Below are 22,712 nucleotides of genomic sequence, written 5' to 3'. Positions count from 1 at the left end.
GCTCATTACCCAACAGCAGGCCCAGTATGGCCCTTCCTATTGTTGTACCAGCCACATATTGATTCAAGAAGCCTTCCAGGATACACTTAACAAATTCAGATCCATCTAAACCCCTTGGACTAAGAAGATCCCAGTTTGTATTAGGGAAGTTGAAATCCCCCATGACAGCAACCCTATTATTTTTACACATTTCCTTAATTAGATTACATATCAATGTGCTGGTGGCTATTAGGATGTCTGTAGTACAATATCATCAGGGTGATTGTGCTATTCCTGTTCCTGAGTTTCGCCCAAATGGACTTAGTGTCTGACCCTTCCATTGTGTCTTCTCTGAGTGCAGCTGTGATATTGTCCCTGATTAGTAGTGCAATTCCACCCCCTCTTTTACCCTCTCTCTCCTCGAAGGTTTAGAAAAAATAAAGATGTTGTCTGCATGGATCTTAAGAGGATACGTTGAGTAAGCTAGGGACTTTCTCTGTGGAGCAAAGCAGGACGAGAGGGAACGTGATAAAAATGTTCATATAAGAGGCATAGATCGAGTGGATAGCCAGAAGCCTTGTCTTAGAGTGGAAGTAGCTAATAAGAGGTAGCATATTTTAAAATGATTGGAGGAATATCAGAAGTAAGTTTTTTTTACACTTAGACGGTGATGGGTGCTTAGAATGTCCTGTCTAGGTTGTGGTAGAAGTAGATACATTAGGGGCATTTAAGAAGCTCTTCGATAGGCACATGAATGATAAAAAAAAATGGAGAGCTATGTTGATGTGAAGGGTTAGATTGATCTTAGAGCAAGTTAAGAGGCCACATCCTGGGCCGAAGGCCCTGTTCTGTGCTGTATTCATAACCTTGTGTAATCAGAGGTGTGCAGACATGATGGGATATAGTTGGGCATCGACGCTCCACCTTCTCCATCCCTGTGTCCTCTTACAATCATAAATAATATTAAAGATATACATACATGTTAACATGCCTGTTGAAAGTGCCATCCAAACGAGATCACAGTGAAATTTCCCAAACTTCGCTGGCTATATTTTGGGTTGGCTTATTATCTAGATTCCAGCCATTTCTCACTGACTACTCTCAAATCTGATTTTCCACTTTACTTTGGGAGAGCATAATTTTTCTTTCATTATTTAACCTCTTCCATCAATAACTTAATAAAATGGAAGTGTATACTTTAACCAGTAGGAGGTAGTGTCTCATCCCACAGACTGAATCCTCAGCTTCCAGTCTGTAAAAAAAAACTAAAACAACAGTGACATTAAGTGTTAGGTGGGAACTACAATAAAGGCTTTATTTTATTTAGAGATACAGTTCAGATTAGGCCCTTCCAGCCCAATGAGCCACACCGCCCAGCGAACCACCTATTTAACACAAGCGTAACCACAGGACCATTTACAATGACCAATTCACCTGCTAACCAGCACATCTTTGGACTGTGTGAGGAAGCTGGAACACCCAGAGGAAACCCAACTGGTCACAGGGAGAACGTACAAACTCCTCACAGGTGGCATTGGAATTGATCTCTGAACTCCGGAACACTCTGAGCTGTAATTGTGGCATGCTAACTGCGATGCCAACGTGGCACCCAGACTGACAGATGTTCTTCTTTCTGGTCAGAATGTTTTACCACTTGAACAGTTTAGGGAAGTGGTGCATGAGTGCAGTCTGAATCTTTAATAAACCTGCATTAAAGTTCAAAATACATTTATTATGAAAGTATGTATACATTATACAATCTTAAGATTCATCAGCTAACAGGCAGCCATGAAACAAAGAACCCAAAAGAACCCACTTTACAAAAAAGACCATCTGACACCCAAAGTGCAGAGAGAAAAAACACATCAAGCACACTGTAACGGCAAGCAAAGAGCGGTCTGAACTTAAGTCCACAAAGAGAATCCCTTGGTTCAGCACACAACAGAGTCGTGTAGCAGCAAGCTGTACTGGCCTATCCCTTGCCTCAGGCCCCGACTCCCTGACCTTTTCAATCTGGTCCGGCACCTAAATCGATGTCCCAGCATCGGGGTCCATTGCCTCAAATCGGCCTGTAGCCGATTTTTTCGATTCAGCCCTGTCCATCCAAGCATCAGCTTTAGTCAAATCGGTACACTATGGTGCCTGGGCCTTGTAGCTTCAGTTCAGCCTTCAGCACCATGCTTGAATCAATTGAAGCTTGGGGTCTTCTTCGCTGTCAACGACAAGCTCTCTCGCTTTACCTCAGTTCTGCCACATCAAATTGCCTCCAAGTCCAATGGAAAGTTACAGACTATGACTTGTGATGATATGCATTACAGATTGTTTACAGAAATGTACAATTCTTTTTTAGGAAAAGTGATATATTCATTATACTCATTTCTTTCAACCAGTCAATGACGTAACTTGGTTTCCAAATCTAGCACTTATACCAGCTATTTGGCGGGAAGTGAATCAAATTGGTTCCAGAGAAGATGTTTCAGGTGCAGAAAATCTGAAATGAAACCATTAAATTACTTGAATCAATCAGTTGGTCAGGTGGCATCTGTTGCAGAGAGACATTAATTTGTCAAATTTTATGGCCTTTTGCATTTGTATTTCTATTTTTAGTTTTAGAGAAAGAACAGCTGCATGTTTTGAAATATTATTCAAGATTTGTAGTGAAACTTAAAGGTTTGTCTTGTAATTCAGAATCAAAGCCAACTGTCCTACAACTTTCCCATGCCAGTCCCTGTTCGGTTTACTGGATGCTTACTATGAAATTTGCTATGCATATTTTTTAATATATTCCTAGTTTTCAATAATCTTTATCACTTTAAGATTCATTCTCATAAGGTGGAATGACATCATGGTAGCACTAGTTAAAGAAACTGCAACTTACTGTCAGCTAATTCAACATAACGACTCCAGATCTGCTGGAAAATTCAGAGCATTTATGCGGAGACATTTGCATGAACTAGATCCCATTGTGCTACCCTAAATATCTGGGTAATGGAAAAGAATCCTTCACATCTTTTCTCAATTTTATTTGTTAACTTCACTTTGTCCAGTAATTTTCAGGACAAGGTGAGATTAGTTCAGCTACTTGGATGTTAGGTTTGGAAAAATGTACAGCTGTTGCTTCGTTGTATGTTTGTATTCTTAGATATAAAGAGAGAGAGAGAGATTAACTTTATTTGCCACATGTACATCAAAACATACAGTGAAATGCACCGTTTTACATCGACCACCAACACAATCTGAGGATTGTGCTGGAGCAGCCTGCAGGTGTAGCCATGTTTCTTGTGCCCATCTAGCATGTCCCCAATTCACTAAGCATAGCCATACATCTTTGGAATGTGGAGAAAACCAGATCACCTGGAGGAAACATACACGGTCATGGAGAGAATGTATGAACTCCTTGCAGACAGTGGCAGGAATCAAACTGTGATCACTGGCATTGTAAAAGGTTTATGCTACCTAATTCCCATTCCTGTCCGTCCATGGCCTCCTCCACTGTCGTGATGAGGCCACAGTTAGGCTGGAGGAACAACACCTTATATTCCGTCTGGGTAGCCTCCAACCTGATGGCATGAACATCGATTTCTCAAACTCCCTTTGGTGCTTCCCCACCCCCTCCTTTTTTCTTTCTTCCATGGCCTTCTATCTCTTTCACCAATCAACTTCCCAGCTCTTTACTTCATCCCTGCCCCTCCAGTTTTCACCTATCACCTGGTGGTTCTCTCTTCCCTCCCCCACCTTTTAAATCTTCTCCTCAGTTTTTTTCTCCAGATCTGCCGAAGGGTTTTGGCCCAAAACATCAGCAGTACTCTTTTCCTAGATGCTGCCTGGCCTGCTGAGTTCCTCTGGCATTTTGCATGTGATGCTATCTAATACACTACAGTGACACCCCATCTTTGAGTAAAATATTATCCATATTTTAGATTTTTTTGTATGAATCTGTTTTTCATTGAAAGGTTTATTTCAATGAAATTTATGAAATTAGTTAAGTGAGTCTAGAGCCAATGTCAGAGTAAGTAGTGGAACATTCTTTTCTAAGGTGAGGAGATATTAGAAAATTATATTAATGCAAATACCTGAAATCTTAAATAAAAATCCAATAACTGTTTCAGCAGCGGTGATAAATCTTAGGAATTCTCTATCCTGGAGCCCATAGAAGCTTGGTCATGGAGTTCATTCAAAATAGGGATCAGTAAATTCCTGTATGTTGAGGCATTAAAGCCATGGGCAACTGGTAGAGGAAAATAACACTGAGGTAAAAGATCAACAGAGATCTTGATTAACAGTCTGTAAGAGGAACCGTATGAATAAAATCAGAGTAGAGTTGAATCCGGTGTAGAGATTGAATGGTCTGGACGACCTTGTGAAAATAGTCAGGAGGGGATAGAAGGAATCAAGTATACGGTTAATAATACTCCAACTATCTGAAGAGTTAACTTATAGAAATTGGGGATTATCTTGGACAGGATGTTTCAGGTTAAGATGGTGGTGGTGAACCTCTGTGACTTTTGGCTGATGGCTTACGAAACAAGGACAACAACCAAATACTTTGTTAACTTCACGTTTTCTGACAAATGATCATTGCAAGTAACTTCCCTTTGGACTTGGAAGCAATTCGATGTGGTAGATCCGAGGCAGCGGGCCTGTCGCCGAGAACGTGGAAGAGCATGTAAAACCGGGCACAGACCGAACCGAAGCTGCAGGGTTCGGGTGCCAGACGCATCTGAGCATGATGTGTGGATGGAGATTTATAAGCTAAATCAGAGTGACGAAGTCTGGCGTATCCAAGTGGCAGAACCTGTTGTTCGGACGGAGGGTTAAGCGCTGGGCCAGATTGAAAAGGTCAGGGTGTTGAGGTCCGAGGTGAGGTACCTCGCTTCGGTCGCTGCTTGAAGTGGCAGTACCCGATGTTTGGATGGAGCCAGACCACATTGAAATGGTCAGGATGTTGGAAGGGGCAGGGTGTCGGGGCCCGAAGTGAGGTAAGGCCTGATTAAGATCGCTGCTCCACAGTGTTTACTGACTGAACTATGAGCCCCTCTTGCGGACTTCAGTTCAGGAACACTAATTGCTTGCAGTTATTGTTTGCAGGATTTTTTTTCATTGCGCATTGGGTGTTTGGTCTTTTTAATAGGTTATTTTATTTTATTTTCTTATAGACATGATGTGTTTTTTTAAAATTTTCTACACGTTGAGTGTTAAATAGTCTTTTTTCAACTATATGGGGTTTGTTTTTGGGTTTCTTTGTTTTGTGGATACCTGTTAAAAGACAAATCTCAAGGTTGTATAATGTATACATAGTTTGTTAATAAAATGTACTTAGAGCTTTGGATGTTTGGGCAACACAGAAATATTGGAGGCATTGAGCAAGGTGACAATTGAACATAGATGGAACCAGGTGTCGTGTACAATGATGTCGAGAAGCAGCTTGCAGCAAAGGATGTCAAGGTTGGGATATTGAGAAGCTCCATTGATAATTGTGAGACCACATATTAAAGCCTTTGCCAGAAATTTTATTCCCTCCTCCTTGTGGCAAACTCCTCCGCTATTCCTATCAGTGTTAGAGTTCATTAAGATAAGTAGTTACTGTAAAGTAAGAGATGTGACACATGGTGTGAGTCTTTGCTCCTTGATTTTAACCAACATTTTACTATTTGAGATAAATTGTTTGGGGATTTACTCCACATGCACCTTGTCATTCTGCATTTTTACCACAATAACTGCATACCATTTAACAACCAAAGTGCAAACATTTTCAGACTGAAGTCTTGTCAAATGGTCAGTAATATTCCAGGTCCTTGTATTTCAATCTCAACATTTTAATGAGTGGTCCGCCAAGCTGGTGAGAGCATTTTGTCAATCATGCAAATGATGTGGGTTAGGTGTCAATGTTGCCCAGTTGTATGGCACTCTTACTATTAGGCAGCCCTTCTTGTTTATAACATAAATGTCAAAAGATTTTTGTGGTTGAGTGGGCGAAGCGGTCCCGTCCCTCCAAGCAGACCATTGCCTTTGTCAGAGCTGGGGAGCAGCCAATACCTGCCAAAAGAACATCTGCAGGCATTCTGACCTCTGCAAGGGACTGGCAGCTGTTGGTGGACCTCGAAGGGCAGCTGAAGTTCCCCAACCATATCGCGGCCACCAGCCTGAGACCAGACATTGTCCTAGTGTCTGAGTCTACTGAGCAAGTGGTGATGCTGGAGCTGACAGTCCCATGGGAAGATAGCTTGAAGAGGCCTTTGAAAGGAAGCTCTCCAAGTATGCAGGACTGGTCAGCAACTGTCAGCAGGCTGGATGGAGAGCAAGGTGTCTCCCAGTGGAGGTTGGTTGTAGGGGATTCGCAGCCCATTCTTTAGTTAGAGCCTTCAGCATTTTGGGCATCGAGGGAGAGAGGAAGAGGAGAGCCATCTGCAGTACCACCGATGCGGCAGAGAGGGCCTCAAGATGGCTGTGGCTCAAGAGAGGGGAACCATGGAGTCATAAGTAGCTAGCCATCTGGACACAAGCTGGGGTCTGATCAGCCCCGGCTGGGTCACCTGGAGGAGGTTGTATGATGTTGAAAGACCCGAAACACCCGATGATTCCAGGAACATCACTGAAGATGTGTCCAGATGCATCAATAGATGTATGTACGCAGTATGTTGTGAGAGTCAAAGGTGCACTGAATGTTTGCTCTAATCTTATTGAATAGTAGATTGGATACAGGGGATGATATTACTCACACCCATAGAGTCTATGACTCTGTGACTTTTACATCATTTGTTCTTGAGTTCAACATGTATTATAAATAAAAATGGACCATGGTATGCTGGACTGAAACCAGTGTGGAGAATTGTTATCCATAGTGCCTGCGTAAGTACATTAACCTGATCTGGATGTAGAGGGTGGTCTCAGTGGTCCTTTGCCTCCATGACCAGTGAACTGGCTAGGCCACATCCTCTGTATGCAGAGGCCAAACCTTTAATGTTCTTGATAGGTTTTGACAGACTAGGGTCGGAGGTCAGTCTTCTGTGAAGGTGGTTATGGGTTGCAATATTCTTGAAACACTTAAGAACAACTAAGTTGAAGTGAATAACTTGAAACAAGGTTTTCTTTTTTGATTAAAAAAGGACTTAAAATACAAAGTACTGTTAAGTAGAATAAACTGATACAAATAATTGACCAAAACCTTGCCTTCCATTTTCCCTCCTTATCAGGCCAGATCTCATTGAAATCAAAGTCCTTATCGAGTGTATGCACAAGTACATTGCATCATATCAGCGCTATTAACAAGAAAAACATACACACATCTTTTACAAGAAGGAACAAACAGAAAAAAGTCATATTTGGTGCAAAGTGATCAAAGTAGTCACTGTGTTGCAGAACTGTAGTGATTAGGTTTGTACTGGCTAGTTTAAGAACTGAATGGTTGAAGGGGGTAGTATTGTCCTTGAGACCGGTGGAGAGGGACTTCAGGCTTCTCAAGGCATGTGAGGTGATTTGTCCTGTGTATCGCTGATGAATCCCTGTAAAATTAGGTTCTACCATTGCTCTTCATGTGAAGTCCACAATGGAGTGTAGTTACAGATTCAGCCACTCAAATACTCGGCGTGTCTGGGTGGAGATATGAGATTTTCCTGCGGTTCTGAACAGTGACAGTTTGCTGTGAACGCATCAGGTACAGCTAGTATTTGGAGCAACCTATGAGGCCATTCAGCCTGTCGCATCTACTTTTGCCATTCCATCATTGTTGACATATTATCCCTCTGAACCCCATTCTATTTGCAAGTGAGTAGAAGGGCAGTAACCAATAAAGGAATTTGCATAAACAGAAGTTAAAGGTCATTTGAACTCTCAGAATGACTTGACACTTTTTATTTTAATTGCCCAATTTTTTAAAATATGTACAGTTATATATTTTTTTAAAACTCAAATTGAATTACTGTCATAAATCTGAGCTGAAAGTGCTGTGTGGCACAAACTAAGTCATGCTGGTGGAATTGCCTGAATCATAGAAGGATATTGCAGCCCTTGTTGATGTCATTATTGGATAGGACAGCACCCTGTGAATCACAGAAAGGTTTCACGTTACTGTAACTCAATCATGCTGTTCAAATGTCTTAAAGTGCAAAAGTGAAACCTAAGCAGTTCATGTCTACAAAATCCAAAGCTTGAATTACAGCCACCAATTCAGCTATTATTTCTGGAGATAATGTGTACAATTTTTAGCAACTTCATTCAGTTTTGCAAGGGATAATGGTGATTATGAAGTTGTAATCACATTTTGGGATTTGGAGAATTAAAGGAAAACTGCTTCAAAATATTCCACAAGTAGAGCCGAGAAAGATTACTTTCTATGTGCTTACATTATATGCTTCAGAAAGGTATAAAAATCGCATTTTTTCTTAGGTGCTTTTTGGTCAATTGTACTTTGGAGATGCAAACTCCTTCAACCACTAACTCGTGTAATTGTGCTATTTTCTGTAGCTCTTGCATTGCTCCCATTCAGGTTGTTGCCTCAAAAGAATATGGTGAAGCCATTACATACTTTAATAACCCATTTGAGAGGGACAAATTTTACTTTATATTTTAACTGTAGATGAGTGCCTGCTTTTCTTTGACAATTTATTATTGAATTCTTTTGATATTGAAGATTTAAGAATTGTTGCTTGTGATTACATTGAGTTTATATAAGTTGATGCAGTAGTTTTGTTAATTCTCTGACACTTATGCTCATCGGTTATTACTTTTTTAAGGCTCTTGTTTCTGGAATAGCTTGACCACATTTTATTTCACTTTAATGAATCAGCTGAATTTACAGCATGTTTGACAAAATATTTTCTAAATGTGAAATGCTTCTCCATACAATGCTCTGCAGCTCTCCTTCAGCTTTTATCATCCTACACGTACTATAGGTTATGAAAAGATGGGCCTTGAGCTTAACATCTGAAAGACGTCCAGCATTTGTCCTCTACAGATCTACCTTTGTTTGCATTTCACTGCCCTCCAGTAATCAAGGCTCACAGAGTGATCCTGGAAAACCATTGACCTCACTCAGCTCAGTTCATTCCTTATGGCAAAAGCAGACATTAATAATTGGGTTCATCACCATTGGGTTCATCACCAGCACAGTTTTTGGCTAATTGAGGAGAAAGTTATTTGAAGATCAGATCCTCAGACTTGTTACAAAACTGCTGATCTGTCAGCTAGCAATGATCCATGCCCCCTTGTGTGCTTCTGACACTAGAACCACCTCCAACAGGTATCTCAAGGTACTGTGAAAATAGCATCTATGCTGTGCCTGCAGTGTTTTTGGAATTCATCAGAAGGCTGAACAGACGAATGCCAGTCTTTTTCCTAAGCAAGCATCCCCAATGTTGAAACCCTGGTAGTGAAAGCCACATTATTCACATGCCTGAAACCAGACTCCCTAAACAGATGTTCTATTTGTCATAGGAAGACAGGTGGACAAAGAAAGAAAATCCAGAAAGAGCTCAAAGCCTCCTTGTAGGAATGCAGTATCCCACCAGCTCTAGGTAATCTGCAGCCCATGACCCCTCAAAGTGGGAGAGGGAAAAAGCATTCAGAATAGTATTGAGGTCACACATTGGGAACATCTGGAAGCCCTACATAAGAAGCAGAAGGGGCCATCCACTTTACATCCTTCACATCAGCCCCATCTGTGGAAAAGTCTGCAGTTCCCACATTGACCTTATTACTCATAAAATCCAAGAAACCTGAGTGGAAATGTCATCTGTGATCACGTACAAGTGCCGCCAAAGGGCGAAGATGAACACGATTTGTTGACAATTTATCACTAAGTTACCAGGCAAACCGTGAAGTTGATTGTAAGGTGCCTATTATCTTGAATGTTTGGAATAATTAGTTTTATTTTAAGAGGAAAGATTCAGGTTGCTGGTAGATGCATTGAGAAGTTCTCTTAACATTCTCAATAAGTAATTTTAAGAGAAGTAGAAACTAGTTTGCTACTAAATTTGCAGACTTACTAAATTCTGTTGAGGATGTTGTAGAAAAAAACAAAACCAGTGAATCACTTCTGAATTATAGTCACCTTTTTTTGTGGACATAATATAGACTGGCACAGTAGTGCAGTTGGTAGAGCTGCTGCTTCTTGTATCCAGTGGATTGGGTTCAATTCTGACCTTGGGGGTTGTATGTCTATAGTTGGCCTGTTCTCTTTATGATGGTGTAGGCTTTCTAACATTCAAGGACATCCAGATTGATAAGTAAGTTGGCCAGTGTGAACTACCCCTGTTAGTTGCCCTTGGTATGTATGTGAGTGGTAGAGTCCGGCGAGGGGAGGGGGGGAAGAGAGGGTTGGAGTTGATTGTAGGGTTTATATGTTCTAGATCAGCAGTTCGCAATCTGGAGACCTGCTTAATGGTATTTGTCCAGGGCATAAAAAGGTTGGGACCCCCTGTTCGAGATTAATTATGCTGATGTTCACCTCGTGGTTATAACATTTTGATCGGATCAAATGGTGAATTTAACAATTAACAGCACTAACTTTTCTTTGCAGGATGATTTTGAATGCTTAACTTTTATGTAGTTACCCACTGCTAGTCTAATCAGGATTGACAGCCTGAAGTTGGAGTGTGGATGTGCAAGAAATAAAGGCATATTTTCCTACTCTGTTCTTCAGTATCTCCTCTTTTCCTTGCCGAAAATTTTTTGCCACAACTCTCAGGAGAACAGTTAATATTTTGCTTCTGATATGAAAGGAGAATCATTTAAGACTCAACTGTCAATCATGCTTTTCTGATGTGCTGAGAAATAAGGTACTAGTTAGTTTCACAGAGGCAGTTTTAGAGGAACGATGCAGCATCATTGGCGGATCTCTGTGAGAATGTGCTGCATTTCCTCTGTTATTTTGAAAGTGAACCAATTCTATAATGGTGCTTGTCCCCAAACCCAACGTTATGTTGTCTAAACTGAGTGTAAAGTTAATACATAATTGGAAATCCTGTTATAGATCAGCTCCAGTCAAGAAATAGTCCTTTTCCTTTGCCTTTGCCCTATGAAGTACTGACTAGTACTTGTTCCTTTTGTCACTGAACTTTCAGCTTTTAGTATATGGAGTATGTAGTACAGTCATCATGTTTCCGAATTCCTGAAGATGAATGTGAAAATAGATGGATTCTATCATTTTCTCTGGTTGAACTATTGCATTCTGCAACATAAAAAATTAATTTAGTTGACTACAAATTATTTTAACAGAATCTTATACCACTAATACAGCAAAGTTTCACTTTTACTATATTTTATTTCATCAAAATATATGTAAGTGCTTTACTGTGTCAAAGTATCAACACTGGCTTTATTTTTTTAAATTGAATTGTGCCTTATTGTTACAGAGGCAGGAAATTGAATTATAATAGAGGTGCTCATATGTCAGAGTAAGAACACTAACCTTGTATAATTTTCACCAAATGCTGTTAATGACTTCCTGTCATCCTTTTAGAAACATACAGATGCATCTGCTGGTGTACCCCAAGCAACAACGCATTCTAGAAGCTGAAGCAGCTCTTACACCATGCAAATATTCTCCTATACTTTAACATTAGTCCAAACAGAAGGGCTTTAATGTAATAAAAGACATTAGGGCTGTCATTTCCTTGCTTTTATCAATAACACAGCCAGCAAACCTCTTAATTCACATAAAATTTTCAACTTTACCAGGTCTCCAGCAGTAACTACTGCAACTCTAAATATGAAGGTTGTTACAAAATAGATAACTTAAAAATATTGTTAAACGGTAAAAGATACTAACTTTGAATGGTGTGGAGAAAATATCTCTATAAATTAAAATTCACATTGCAATCACAGTAAAAATGTGCAATTCGCTCATAAAAGATGAAATTAAATGTGAATTCCAAGATCATTTTTGCTGTTGGTTGTTTTTGAAGGGAGATTTTGATTGACATCTCCCCTTGCTCATCCAGTCTGTATTTATCATAGATAGCAAAGGAATGAATTCCTGAGAAGTGGAAAATTGTAACAGTAAATAACAAAACCCTTCCCTGAGTTAAGTGATCTGATATGACACCTAACAAAGCTGGAGCTTTGGATCTAAGTCCCTCTGACTGTTGTTGCTTTTGCCATGTGGTCATGGTTTATGGGGAGATCTTCTATTCCATTGAAGTTACAAGCACCATGGTGCTGGATAGTACTTTTTGTTTCTACTTGGCCCTTGGTGCAGCCTCTCACCTGGGAGTTTGGTCTTCAGCAGTTCAGAGTGTTTGAGTGCAGTGCAGGAGCTGCCTCAGCACTGATAGAATGAGTTTGACAGCTGCTGAAGACTGCCGCAGGCCCACTAACAGTCCATGGTCACTATTATTCATGCCCTTCAGTCTTTTGAACATAATACTCATTCAACAATGAGATCTCTCTGCAGTTTTGGCTTGAAAACCTGGGTCAGGACTGAAACGGTGATAATTATTTTCCTCCCCAAAGATGCTGCTTGACCTACTGAATTCTCCAGAAGATTATTGGTTGCCCTGCAGACTCCACGAGAAGTCTATCAGAGCAGTGGAGATAGTTGGCAGTCCACTGAGGGGCTCCGATGACAAACTAATAAACCAAGCAGGAGTCATAGACCAGACAGTGAGCTCCCTGTAATTGAGAAATGTCATCAGCAGGGACGGCGAGGTCTTGACTCTGCATACTTCCAATGATAGGGGAGGGCAAGGGCAAGTGCAAGGTATAGGTGTGGCATGGAACTATGAGGATGAAAGACAGTTATCAAAGACGGTGGAGTTGGGGTCCTAGGACGCCTGGACGAAATGGGATCTTCCCAAGCACAGGATTACTTGGGCAGAGCTTTGGAGACTGGAGCCCTTCCACATTCCTAACTACTTGTGGTCCATGTATGATGCTCTCCCTACACCATCCCAGCTGCACGCATGGGGGCTGAGAGAATACCCTAGCTGCAAACTTTGTGGTCAGTGGGGTTCACTGGTATACACATGGTCAGGATGTAAAACAGCCTTAACACAAGGAAGGTATAGGTGGCGCTCTGTGAAGGCCCCGCTGTCCGTTGCTGCCACACTGCAGCAGGAGAGGTGTAAAAAGAGACCAGCTGGCAGAGGGGCAAACAGGGCAGTTATTTTCATCAAAGAGAAGGCCATGCTAGTCCTATCAAAGAGGCCTAAATCCAATCTGATGCAAACTGTTAAGTCATGGGAGATGAGGAAGCTGCAGTTCCCGGAGGTGGTGAAAGCCACACTTTGACCAGGCATCATACTGTGGTCTACCAAGGACAAGGAAATCATCCTGGTGGAGCTCACAGTACCATGGGAGGAAGGATGTGAGGAGGCTTAGGAGAGGAAGGCAATGAAGTACCAGGCCTTATCCCAGGTGTGCAGGAACAAAGGATGGCAGTCGTGGCTAGTCCCCTTAGAGATTGGCTGTAGAGGGTTCCCGGCAAGGTCAGCATGGAGGTTGAGTCTGAGCTGGGCCTTGATGAAAGGAGCAAGAACCAAGCAGCTGGCAGGATGGGGGAGGAAGCAGAAAGAGCCTCTTGCTGGATACGGAGCAGGTGAGAGGAGTTGAGGTGGAAGTCAGGAGCAGATGGGCCGTGACTAGGCCACCACTGCTGACCCGCCAACTGGAGAGTGTAGTGGTTAAGGGTTGAAACACCATGAAGGTTGGGCACCACCTGACGACATCTACCCCTGGCCAAAGGCTATGGTTACCTCATCAGGTAACTGAAGAGAGCACCCCGGTGTATGATGCAAGCCTGTCACAATATTATTTTCTTTATTCATCGGCATGGTGTATGTGGTACAATTTTTCATGAATCTGTGCTGCACTTCTTTCAAATCAAGGGCAGTGTTATAGAGGACACAGATAATTTTGGGGAACTCAAATAACTGGAAATATTTTCAGCTGTGGTGTGAAGGAAGACAAAAGCATCAGAATATAGGAGCCAGAATAGGACATTTGGGCTGAATTCTGTCCTGCCATTCACAATAGTCAAGGCAGATCTGCCCCAGGTCTCATCTCCAATTCCCATACCTCTTAATTATCAATCAATCTATCTAAATCCCCTTTAAATGTCTCATTTGATATATTTTCTACAGCCATATGGGAAAGAGAATTCCAGAGACTGGCTACCCTCTGCAAGTTGTTCCAATGTACCTCAGGTTTAAGTAACCAGTCCCTAATCTTGCAAATGTAACCCCTCATTCATGATTCTCCCACTAGTCAAAGCATCTTCACATCTTCCCCGCTCACTTTATATTTTCTTTTAATGGAGTCTTAGGGTTGTGCAGCACTGAAATAGGCCCTTCAATCCAAGTCGTCCATGCAAACCACATTGCCTATCTCCACTCGTCCCGTTTGTTCACACTAAACCCATGTCTCTCTCCTTCTTTCCTGTCCAAATGCCTTTCATGTGCTGTAATGTATCTGCTGTCACAATTTCCTCTGGAAGCCTATACCATGAAACCACTATCCTGATGTGTAAAAACCTGCCCCTCAGATTTTCCTAAATTTCTCCCTTCTTATCTTAATCTATGTCCTCCACTTTTCTTATTTCCCTCCCTCAGGAAAATGGTTCTAAATACCGAGCCTATGAATACCCCTCATAAACGTGTGCAAGGTCATCCTTCAATTTCCAACGTACTAGTGAAAACAACCCATCCTATCCTTCTCTCTTTCTAACTACAGCCCTCCATTCCAGGCAACATCCTGATGAATCTCTTCTGCACTCATTTTAATGCTACCACGTCTTTCCTGTATAGTGATCAGAACTGTACAATGTATTATACAGTTGACCAATATATTGTACAGTTGCATCATGTTATAGCAATTGTTGTACTCGATCTCAACCTATGAAAGCAAACATGCTGAATGCGTTCTTCACTATCCTATAGTGAGGTGACCAGAACTGGACACAGTACTCCAAGTGTGGCCTAACCAGAGCTTTATAGAGCTGCATCATTACCCCGCAACTCTTAAACTCTGTCCCTCGACTTATGAAAGCTAACACCCCATAAGCTTTCTTAACAACCCTATCTACCTGTGAGGCAACTTTCAGAGATCTGTGGACATGTACCCCTAGATCCCTCTGCTCCTCCACCTTGATTTTTGAGAGATATTAAGACCCTGGTTAAGAAAAAGGAGGGGGTGTATAGCAGGTGTAGAGAGATAGGAACAAATGGGTACTTGAGTATAAGAAATGCAAGTGAATACATAAGGAAATCAGGAGGGCTAAAAGAAGGCATGAGGTTGCTTGAGCAGACAGGGTGAAAGAGAGTCATAATGGTTTCTACAGGTATATTGAGAACAAAAGGGTAGCAAAGAGCAACATTGGTCCTGTGGAATATTAGAGTGATAATCTATGCATGGAGCCAAAAGAGATGGCAGAGAAATGGATTTTGTTTACATCTGTATGTACTCAAGAAACGGACAGTCTACAGATGTGAGGCAAAGCAACAGAAGGGTCATAGACACTATACATATTACAGAGGAGGAGATGTTAGCTATCTTGAGGTAAATTGAGATAAATCCCCAGATCCTGACAAGGTGTCCCCTGAGACCCTATGGGAGGCTAGTGCAGAAACACCCTTAGTGATGTGCTGGAGGATTGGAGGATAGCTAATGTTGTTCCATTATTTAAGAAAGGCTCTAAGAATAAGCCAGGAAATTATAGGCCTGTGAGCCTGACATCAGTAGTAGGAAAATTATTGGAAGGTGTTCTAAGGGACCTGGATATATAAGTATTTGGATAGACAGGGACCGATAAGGGATAGTCAGCATGGTTTTGTGCGTAGTAGGTCATGTCTAACTAGAATTTTTCAAATCAGTTACCAGGAAAGTTGATGAAGGCAGTGGGTGCTGTCTGCATGGACTTTAGCAAGGTCTTTGAAAAGGTCCCACATGGGAGGTTGGTCAAGAATATTCAGTCGCTTGGTGTTCAAGATGAGGACATTGGCTTCACAGGGGAAGCCAGAGAGTTGTAGTTGTTGGTTGGTGCTCCTACTGGAGGTCTGTGACTTGTTGGTGGGCTGCAGTGATTGGTGCTGGGTACATTGTTGTTTGTCATCTATATCAACAATCTGTTAAACTGGATCAGCAAATTAGGGGATGGCGCCAGGACTGCTGGTGTAGTGGACAGCGAGGAAGACTATCAATCTTGCAGCAGGATCCAAGTGGCTGGGCGAATGGGCTGAAAATAGCAGATACAATTTAATGCAGACAAGTGTGAGGTGTGACACTTTGGGAGGACGGTACAGTGTAGGTCTTACACAGTAAGCTGTAGGGCACTGAGGAGTGTGGTTGATCAGAAGGACCTGGAAATACAGATCCATAATTCCTTGACTGTGACGTCACAGGTGGATAGGGTCATAAAGAAAGCCTTTGGCACATTGCCCTTCATCGTGTTCTCTCTTGGGCTGTCATGTTCTATGACTATGCCTTATCGTTTTTGAGCTTTTTCATGAGGGACTGTGTCCAAATCAGAATTAGGTTGATTATCACTGACATACAGTATGTCATGAAATTTGTTAGTTTGCAACAGCAATGCTGTGTAATACACAAAAAAAGTTGTTATAAGTACAAAAATAAATAGTGTAAAAGGGGAATATCAAATGGACCTCCTAGAAATCTGATGGCTAAGGGGAAAAAGCTGTTCCTAAACAGTTGAATGTGGGTTTTCAGGCTCTGGTACCTCTTCCCTGATGGTAGAAATGTGAAGAGGACATGTCCCAGATGGTGAGGATCATTAATGATGGATGTTGTCTTCTTGAGGCACTGACTCTTGAGGATTATCTTGATGGCGGGGAGGATTGTGTCTGTGATAGAACTGGTGTTCTACAAACCTCGGTAGCCCCTTGTGATCCAGTGTACTGGAGGTTCCATACCAGGCTGTGATGCAAGCAGTCTTAATGCTCTCCACCAGAAATATGCAAGACTCTTTGGTGGCAAATGGGCCAGGGCATTTGCTGAAATTAGATCAAAATTATTTACGAGCTTGTCTATTATAATTAACTCTATACCTCAGAATTTCCATGATTGCTCATATCCTGTAATTTAATTAATCTGTGCAGAAATTGTTTAACACCACTTAAAATGCCATCTTTTTCAATTTTATCTTGACTCTTCCTGACTGATTAAATTCTAAATAAATCTTTTCAGGTTAATTATCTTGGTTTTTTCATCTCTTTGGTTTACACAGTATTTAGAAAGATCTCCCCCCCCCCCATTCTCTAATTTCTAAATGTTTATGCTGAAGAATGTTTTATTGAGAAGTGATAATGTGTGTCCCAACTAACTTTCCAAAGGGAAATAGGAAACAAGCATTGAAAAGCGATTTAATAGGAAGGCCTTTCAAGTTTTGAGATGCAATGAAAGGTGAGACTGAATTTGAATTTTTAGCAGTTTCCAGGGAAGAGCACTGGGGCAACCAAAAGACCTGCACTACTATTGGGTGGTGCAAGCTGGATGCAAAAATTAAAGCAGCTGTCAAGGGAACAGAGGACCAGGAATGAGTGAGAAATATGCTGTCTTGCCTTGGACTGTGGGGGCAGGGGTCAGGGGTGCAAGTGGAACATGAGAAGTAAGGAGTGAAAAAAAATGCAGATGCTGGATATCAGAAATTGTGTGGCAATGATCACACTTGCCACTTGCAGTGAGATACCTGTCAACACACACAAAATGCTGGAGAAACTCTGCAGGCCAGGCAGCATCTATGGAAGAGAGTCCTGCTGAGATGTCTCGACCAAAATGTCGACTGTATTGGTTTCCACAGATACCGCCTGACCTGCAGTGTTCCTCCAGCATTTTGTCTGTGTTGTTTGAGTTTCTAGCATTTGCAGATTTTCCCTTGTTTGTAAGATACCTGTGGTGTGTTTTCAACATTTTCTGTTTCACCTTTTCAGCATCTGCAGTTTTCTTTGCTTGTCACATTCTGGCCAGTCTGAAGTAACTTAATTTTCTCTCTTCACAGTTGTGGCCTGATTTGCTGTGTCTTTCCAGCATTCTATGTTATTGCTGATTTCCATTAAATATTATATTCTGCATCACAATTCCAGCAGGATTTTCTTCTCTCCTTGGTTCTCTCACTATTTATATATTCTCCAGACAGATCGGTGGTATTAACAAATCTTCAGTATCCTCTAGTCAAAACCTAGCTGGGCTATTTGACACCTTTTGGTCTCCACCCTATCTCCTCCTCTCCTCTGTAAGTTTTCCCTGTTCTGAAGAAATTGTCAACCTGAATTTTTAAATTTGTTTTTCGCTCTCTCTACATAATTGTCTTGCTTGTTGTCCATTTCCAGCATTTTAAATATGGGGTGAAAAGTGTGTTCCTGTTGGGAAGAATATGGGAATTACTTCACTAGGGAAAGGAGAGATGGAAAATAAGCAGAGGGGTGATGAGAAATCTAAATTAGAGCTTTTATTATTGCATGAAAGAAAAAAAAGACAGGATAAATATCGCCCCCTCATAGACAGAAAAAGGAAAAGGAGGAAATGACAGGAATTAATTACTTTGTGCCTGTCTTCACAGATGAAAATCTGCAAAGCCAGTTGGATATATTAGAAAATCAAAGGTCTCATGATAATGAGGAATTGAAGAACTAACAATTATTCAAAAAACTAGTGCTAGGAAAGCAGACAAATCCCAAGTCTGGATGATTTCCGTCTCTGAATTTCGAAGTAGGTAATGTTAGAGATACTGGATGCATTGGTTGTAATTTCCAGGATTTTTCAGATTCTGGAATTAGTCCTGTAGATAGGAAGTTAGCAATTTTGAGGAGAGAACGGGAAAAGGGGTATCTACTGACCTGTTAGCCTAACATCGTTGGTAAGGGAACTGCTGAAATCTAATATGAAAGATGTAACAACAGAACACCTTATAAAGAGTAATGTGACTGAGAAGAATTTGCATGGATTCACGTTGTGTTTGACTCATATTTGACATCTTTGAAGGTATAACTAGTAGAATATGAAACGTGGAACAAATGGATGTGGTATGTTAGACAGCTTTTGCCAAAGTTCAACACAGGAAGTTGCTCAACGAGAAATCGTATGTGAGAGGAAGAGCAGCGAAGACGTGGATAGCTGACTAACATGGGTGGAGAATTGATTACCAGACAGAAAACAATTCATAGGAATTTTTTTGTCTTCAGATTGGCAAGTAGTGGCTGGCGGGGTAACACATTGTTCATGGATCTAGCAATTCATGATCTCTGTCCACAATTTTCCTGAGGAGACCAAATGTCATATTTCCAGCTCCACGTACATTGTTGAATATGCAGGCTCACTGAATTAAATCATGTCTTTAGACCGTCTCTGCGAACTGTGAATTAGTCTGGTTGCTTTCCTTTCCTTTATTGACTGCAATAACATCAAAATGACCAAGAAACGTAGGTTGTGTCGACTCACTCTAATTTTACCTGGTATCTAATGGTTGGTAGAATATCGGCAGTGTTCTAGGAGCCGAAATTGAAGCCAATTAAATAGAAAATGAGTAATACTATTATGTAACCATTTTTGTTATTGAATAATTTTGAGTTCTTTGATCCTTTCCTTTGTTGTGACATTAATTCATAGACTGTCATTTATGCATTGATAATATGAAGTTGTGAAAAATGTGTGCTCTGTTAAGTGCAAAGGAAACTCTCTCAGGATTAGTCATGTAAGTGCTGACACCTGCAATCGTTCTTTCAAAATAAGTCAATGCTAGTAATCCTAAACTATTCCATTCAGTGCTGGGGAAGTATTGCCAGTACTAACTTTTGGGCTGCAAACTTTGAAATATAACACAGTGTCTTCATATTTTATCGGGTTTCAGTCAAGTTTTGTTCAAAATTTTGTAATATTTCCTGTAATAATATTAATAATAAATGCTTTAAACAGAGCCTTGCACTGACAATAATATACCATTAGGGTTTTAAGCAGTTGGTAGAAGTGGTATGTATGCTTTATTCCTCCCTGTATTTGGAAAGTATTGTTAAGTGAGTTCTTAATTATGCCATATATCCTATATTTGTTATGTCACTGAGCAAATTCTGGCAATTACAAACTAACTGATAAAATCTAGAATTTTACTTTTGTCATCTTGATTTTGTTTAATTTCATTCCCTTGTTCTTTGCTTTAAAAAAAAAGTTGGCTCCTGTAATGCTGGTCAGGATCAGTGCTGAAAGAGGACAAAGTCTCAGCTTGCATTGTATGGTGTCTAAAGTTACGGTGAAGGCAGAAAATAGCTAGTTATCCACAGCTCAGTGTATTGTTAGGAGTTCATGCTATCAGTTTGACATTTAGAACAGGACTTGGTGTCTTCATGAATTCCTCTTCGTATTACCAGTGGCTGTTGATCTGCCAGTCTCTAGGCACAGACCGTTTCACAAACCATAACATTTTTGTGAGTGATTGATTTGTATTATGTGTCTCAGCCATCAGAAGAATCTTGGGATGTAGCTTGTATGAACTGTAACACAATCCTTTACGAGGAGTTTGGTTACATTTCTTCATAGACCTGTTGGCGATACTCAATCTGTTCGGATTTGGGAATGGAGCTTATCTGATACTTTCCAAAAAAACCTTCATTTTCTCTATTCCCATGTTAAATAACACAACACATCTGGTAACACTGTAGGAGCATTGTCCTTGGGTTACTGCAGCAGCTCATATTGCTACAATATTTCCTCAAGGATCTAGTTACTCAAAGGGCAACATGACTGATTAAGAACCATGTTTACTCTGGACTCCAAACTTAAACCTTCTGGATTCAAGACAGAAAGAGAGTTTTTTAAAAAAAATATAACAGTGCAGAATTGCTAAGAATGGTGTTGGTTGATGTGAATTTGTTGCATAATTAATATTTCTGCTTTCAATTATAACACTTGCAGTGCATGATACATTTTATTACTGGATAGGCGATGTTTCTGGTAGAGGACGTGTGGCATTATTTGCAGAAATACAGGAACTTTTTTTATATGTAAGAGGACAAATGAGCTAAAGTTTTTTTCATATACTGTCACATGAGTGCTCACACCAAATTGCTTTCCTGATGAAAATCCACTAGGTGAGTCAAACGGCGAAATATGTAAATGTAAACACAATTAGTTCAAAATTCTAATTGATTCAGGATTGAAATGACCCAAATTAAACTGCTTAAAATCTATATTAACAAAGATAGTTGAAGTCATTTTTTCATGTTTATTCAACTGACAATATTTTCTTAAGATATGTGGTATTAATTCAATCAGTACGCACGCTTCTACATCCCAGTTTCAGTCGTACACTGATGAAATTAAGGAAGGAATAAAATTGATCATATCACTCAGCAATTTTAACTAATAATTTCAGTCCGTCTAAAGTGCTATTATCAAATTTTCATTGAAATAGCAATTGTTAATCTTTCAAACAATGTGGCTTAGGAAACTTAACTACCACTCTTTTTGAATGGAAACAGTGTAAGAAATGATTGCTGGTATAAGTGGTGTTAGTCCAGTGGATTTTGCTGTCATGTACAAATAAATGACTCTATATAGAATTTCAGTGGGTGAAAGAGACAGTCTTTCTAATCCTGAATGGTATCCTTATTTCTTTCTGCAGGTTGTGGAGCTTGTATCAAGTGCAATCGGAGACTTAGTTCAAGGTGTATATTACGAAAACTCTGGAATTGATGAGGTAATATTTTTAGTATTTCTTTTGCAAAGCCATGAACTATTTGAGGAATGCTGTGTATGGGTAGGATATTCAAACTAAATGTTCACATGTTATGTGAACAAAGAGTAAAAGACAGAAAATATATTAATTAAAAAGCAAAGGACTACTGATACTGGAAATCTAAAATAAAATAAATTGTTGGAAATACTCAGCAGATTAGGCAATGTTTGTAGAGATAGAAACAGTTAATTTTCCAGTCAATGACCTTTCATCAGACCAAGCATATTTTTAAATTGTAAAGATAGTGGACAAGTGGAGAGAACAATAGGAATGAAAATCAGAAAATTATGCTGGAAGTCTGAAAACTAAGCTAGAAATACCGGAAACATTCAACAGGTCAGGCAGCATCTGTGGAAGCAGAGAGTTAAATTTCAGGTCCACGATCTTTATATAATATTTTGATAAAGAAACCTAAAACTTTAACTCTGTTTCTCTTTCTATAGATGTTGCCTGGCCAACATTTCTGTTTTTATTTCAGAATAATAGGAATGTCTGAGGTAGGGTGAAATGGCAAGAGATGCCTGTTTAGGGAAGGTGTTGAAGGTTTGTTGATTGCAGTTGATAGATCTGGAAGCAATGCAAATAGAAAGGGTTGAGTGAAGACAAAAGAGAGAAAACTTGCTGAAATAGAAGGGAATGCTCAAAATAATCAGCAGAACAGACACCATCTCTGAAGAGGGAAAACTGGAGCTGATGGTACAGGTTTATGACCTTTAATTAGAACTGTCCATCATTTTAATAGACCTAGCAATAAGATATTACTATGTGATCAGAGTAAAATCAATGTAAATGGTGGAAGTATATTTAGGGGTATAACATTTAAGAAGGTTCTTTTTGGAATATCACCCCTGTTATGCTTGTTGGGACAAAATATGGTGAGAAGAGTCAGTGCAATGTAAGCTGGAAAGATCATTATCATTTTTAGGTCAGTGCAGGTATATTAATTTGTGGGGAAAAATTGCATTTTTAGGATGCTGGTGTGAGAAAAGACAATAACATACTGGTACAGCTGGAAGTGTTGATCTGACAGTGGCCTTAAGAATGGTACATTTGCTCT

General features: G+C 40.3%; 1 protein-coding gene across 1 annotated transcript in view; it reads left to right on the top strand.

Annotated features, from left to right (window-relative positions):
• Positions 1–22,712, top strand: part of pdss2 (prenyl (decaprenyl) diphosphate synthase, subunit 2) — a 228,774-nt gene that overhangs the window by 162,549 nt on the left and 43,513 nt on the right. The window contains exon 5 of the mRNA XM_072246133.1: positions 21,542–21,616. Within this exon, the coding sequence (XP_072102234.1) occupies positions 21,542–21,616 (75 nt within the window). The remainder of the gene's footprint in view (positions 1–21,541; positions 21,617–22,712) is intronic.

The sequence above is a fragment of the Mobula birostris genome, chromosome 2 (genome assembly GCF_030028105.1).
Source record: "Mobula birostris isolate sMobBir1 chromosome 2, sMobBir1.hap1, whole genome shotgun sequence".
Lineage (NCBI taxonomy): Eukaryota > Metazoa > Chordata > Chondrichthyes > Myliobatiformes > Myliobatidae > Mobula > Mobula birostris.
The sequence above is the reverse complement of the archived record's forward strand: the minus strand, read 5'-3'. Positions and strand labels throughout refer to the sequence as shown.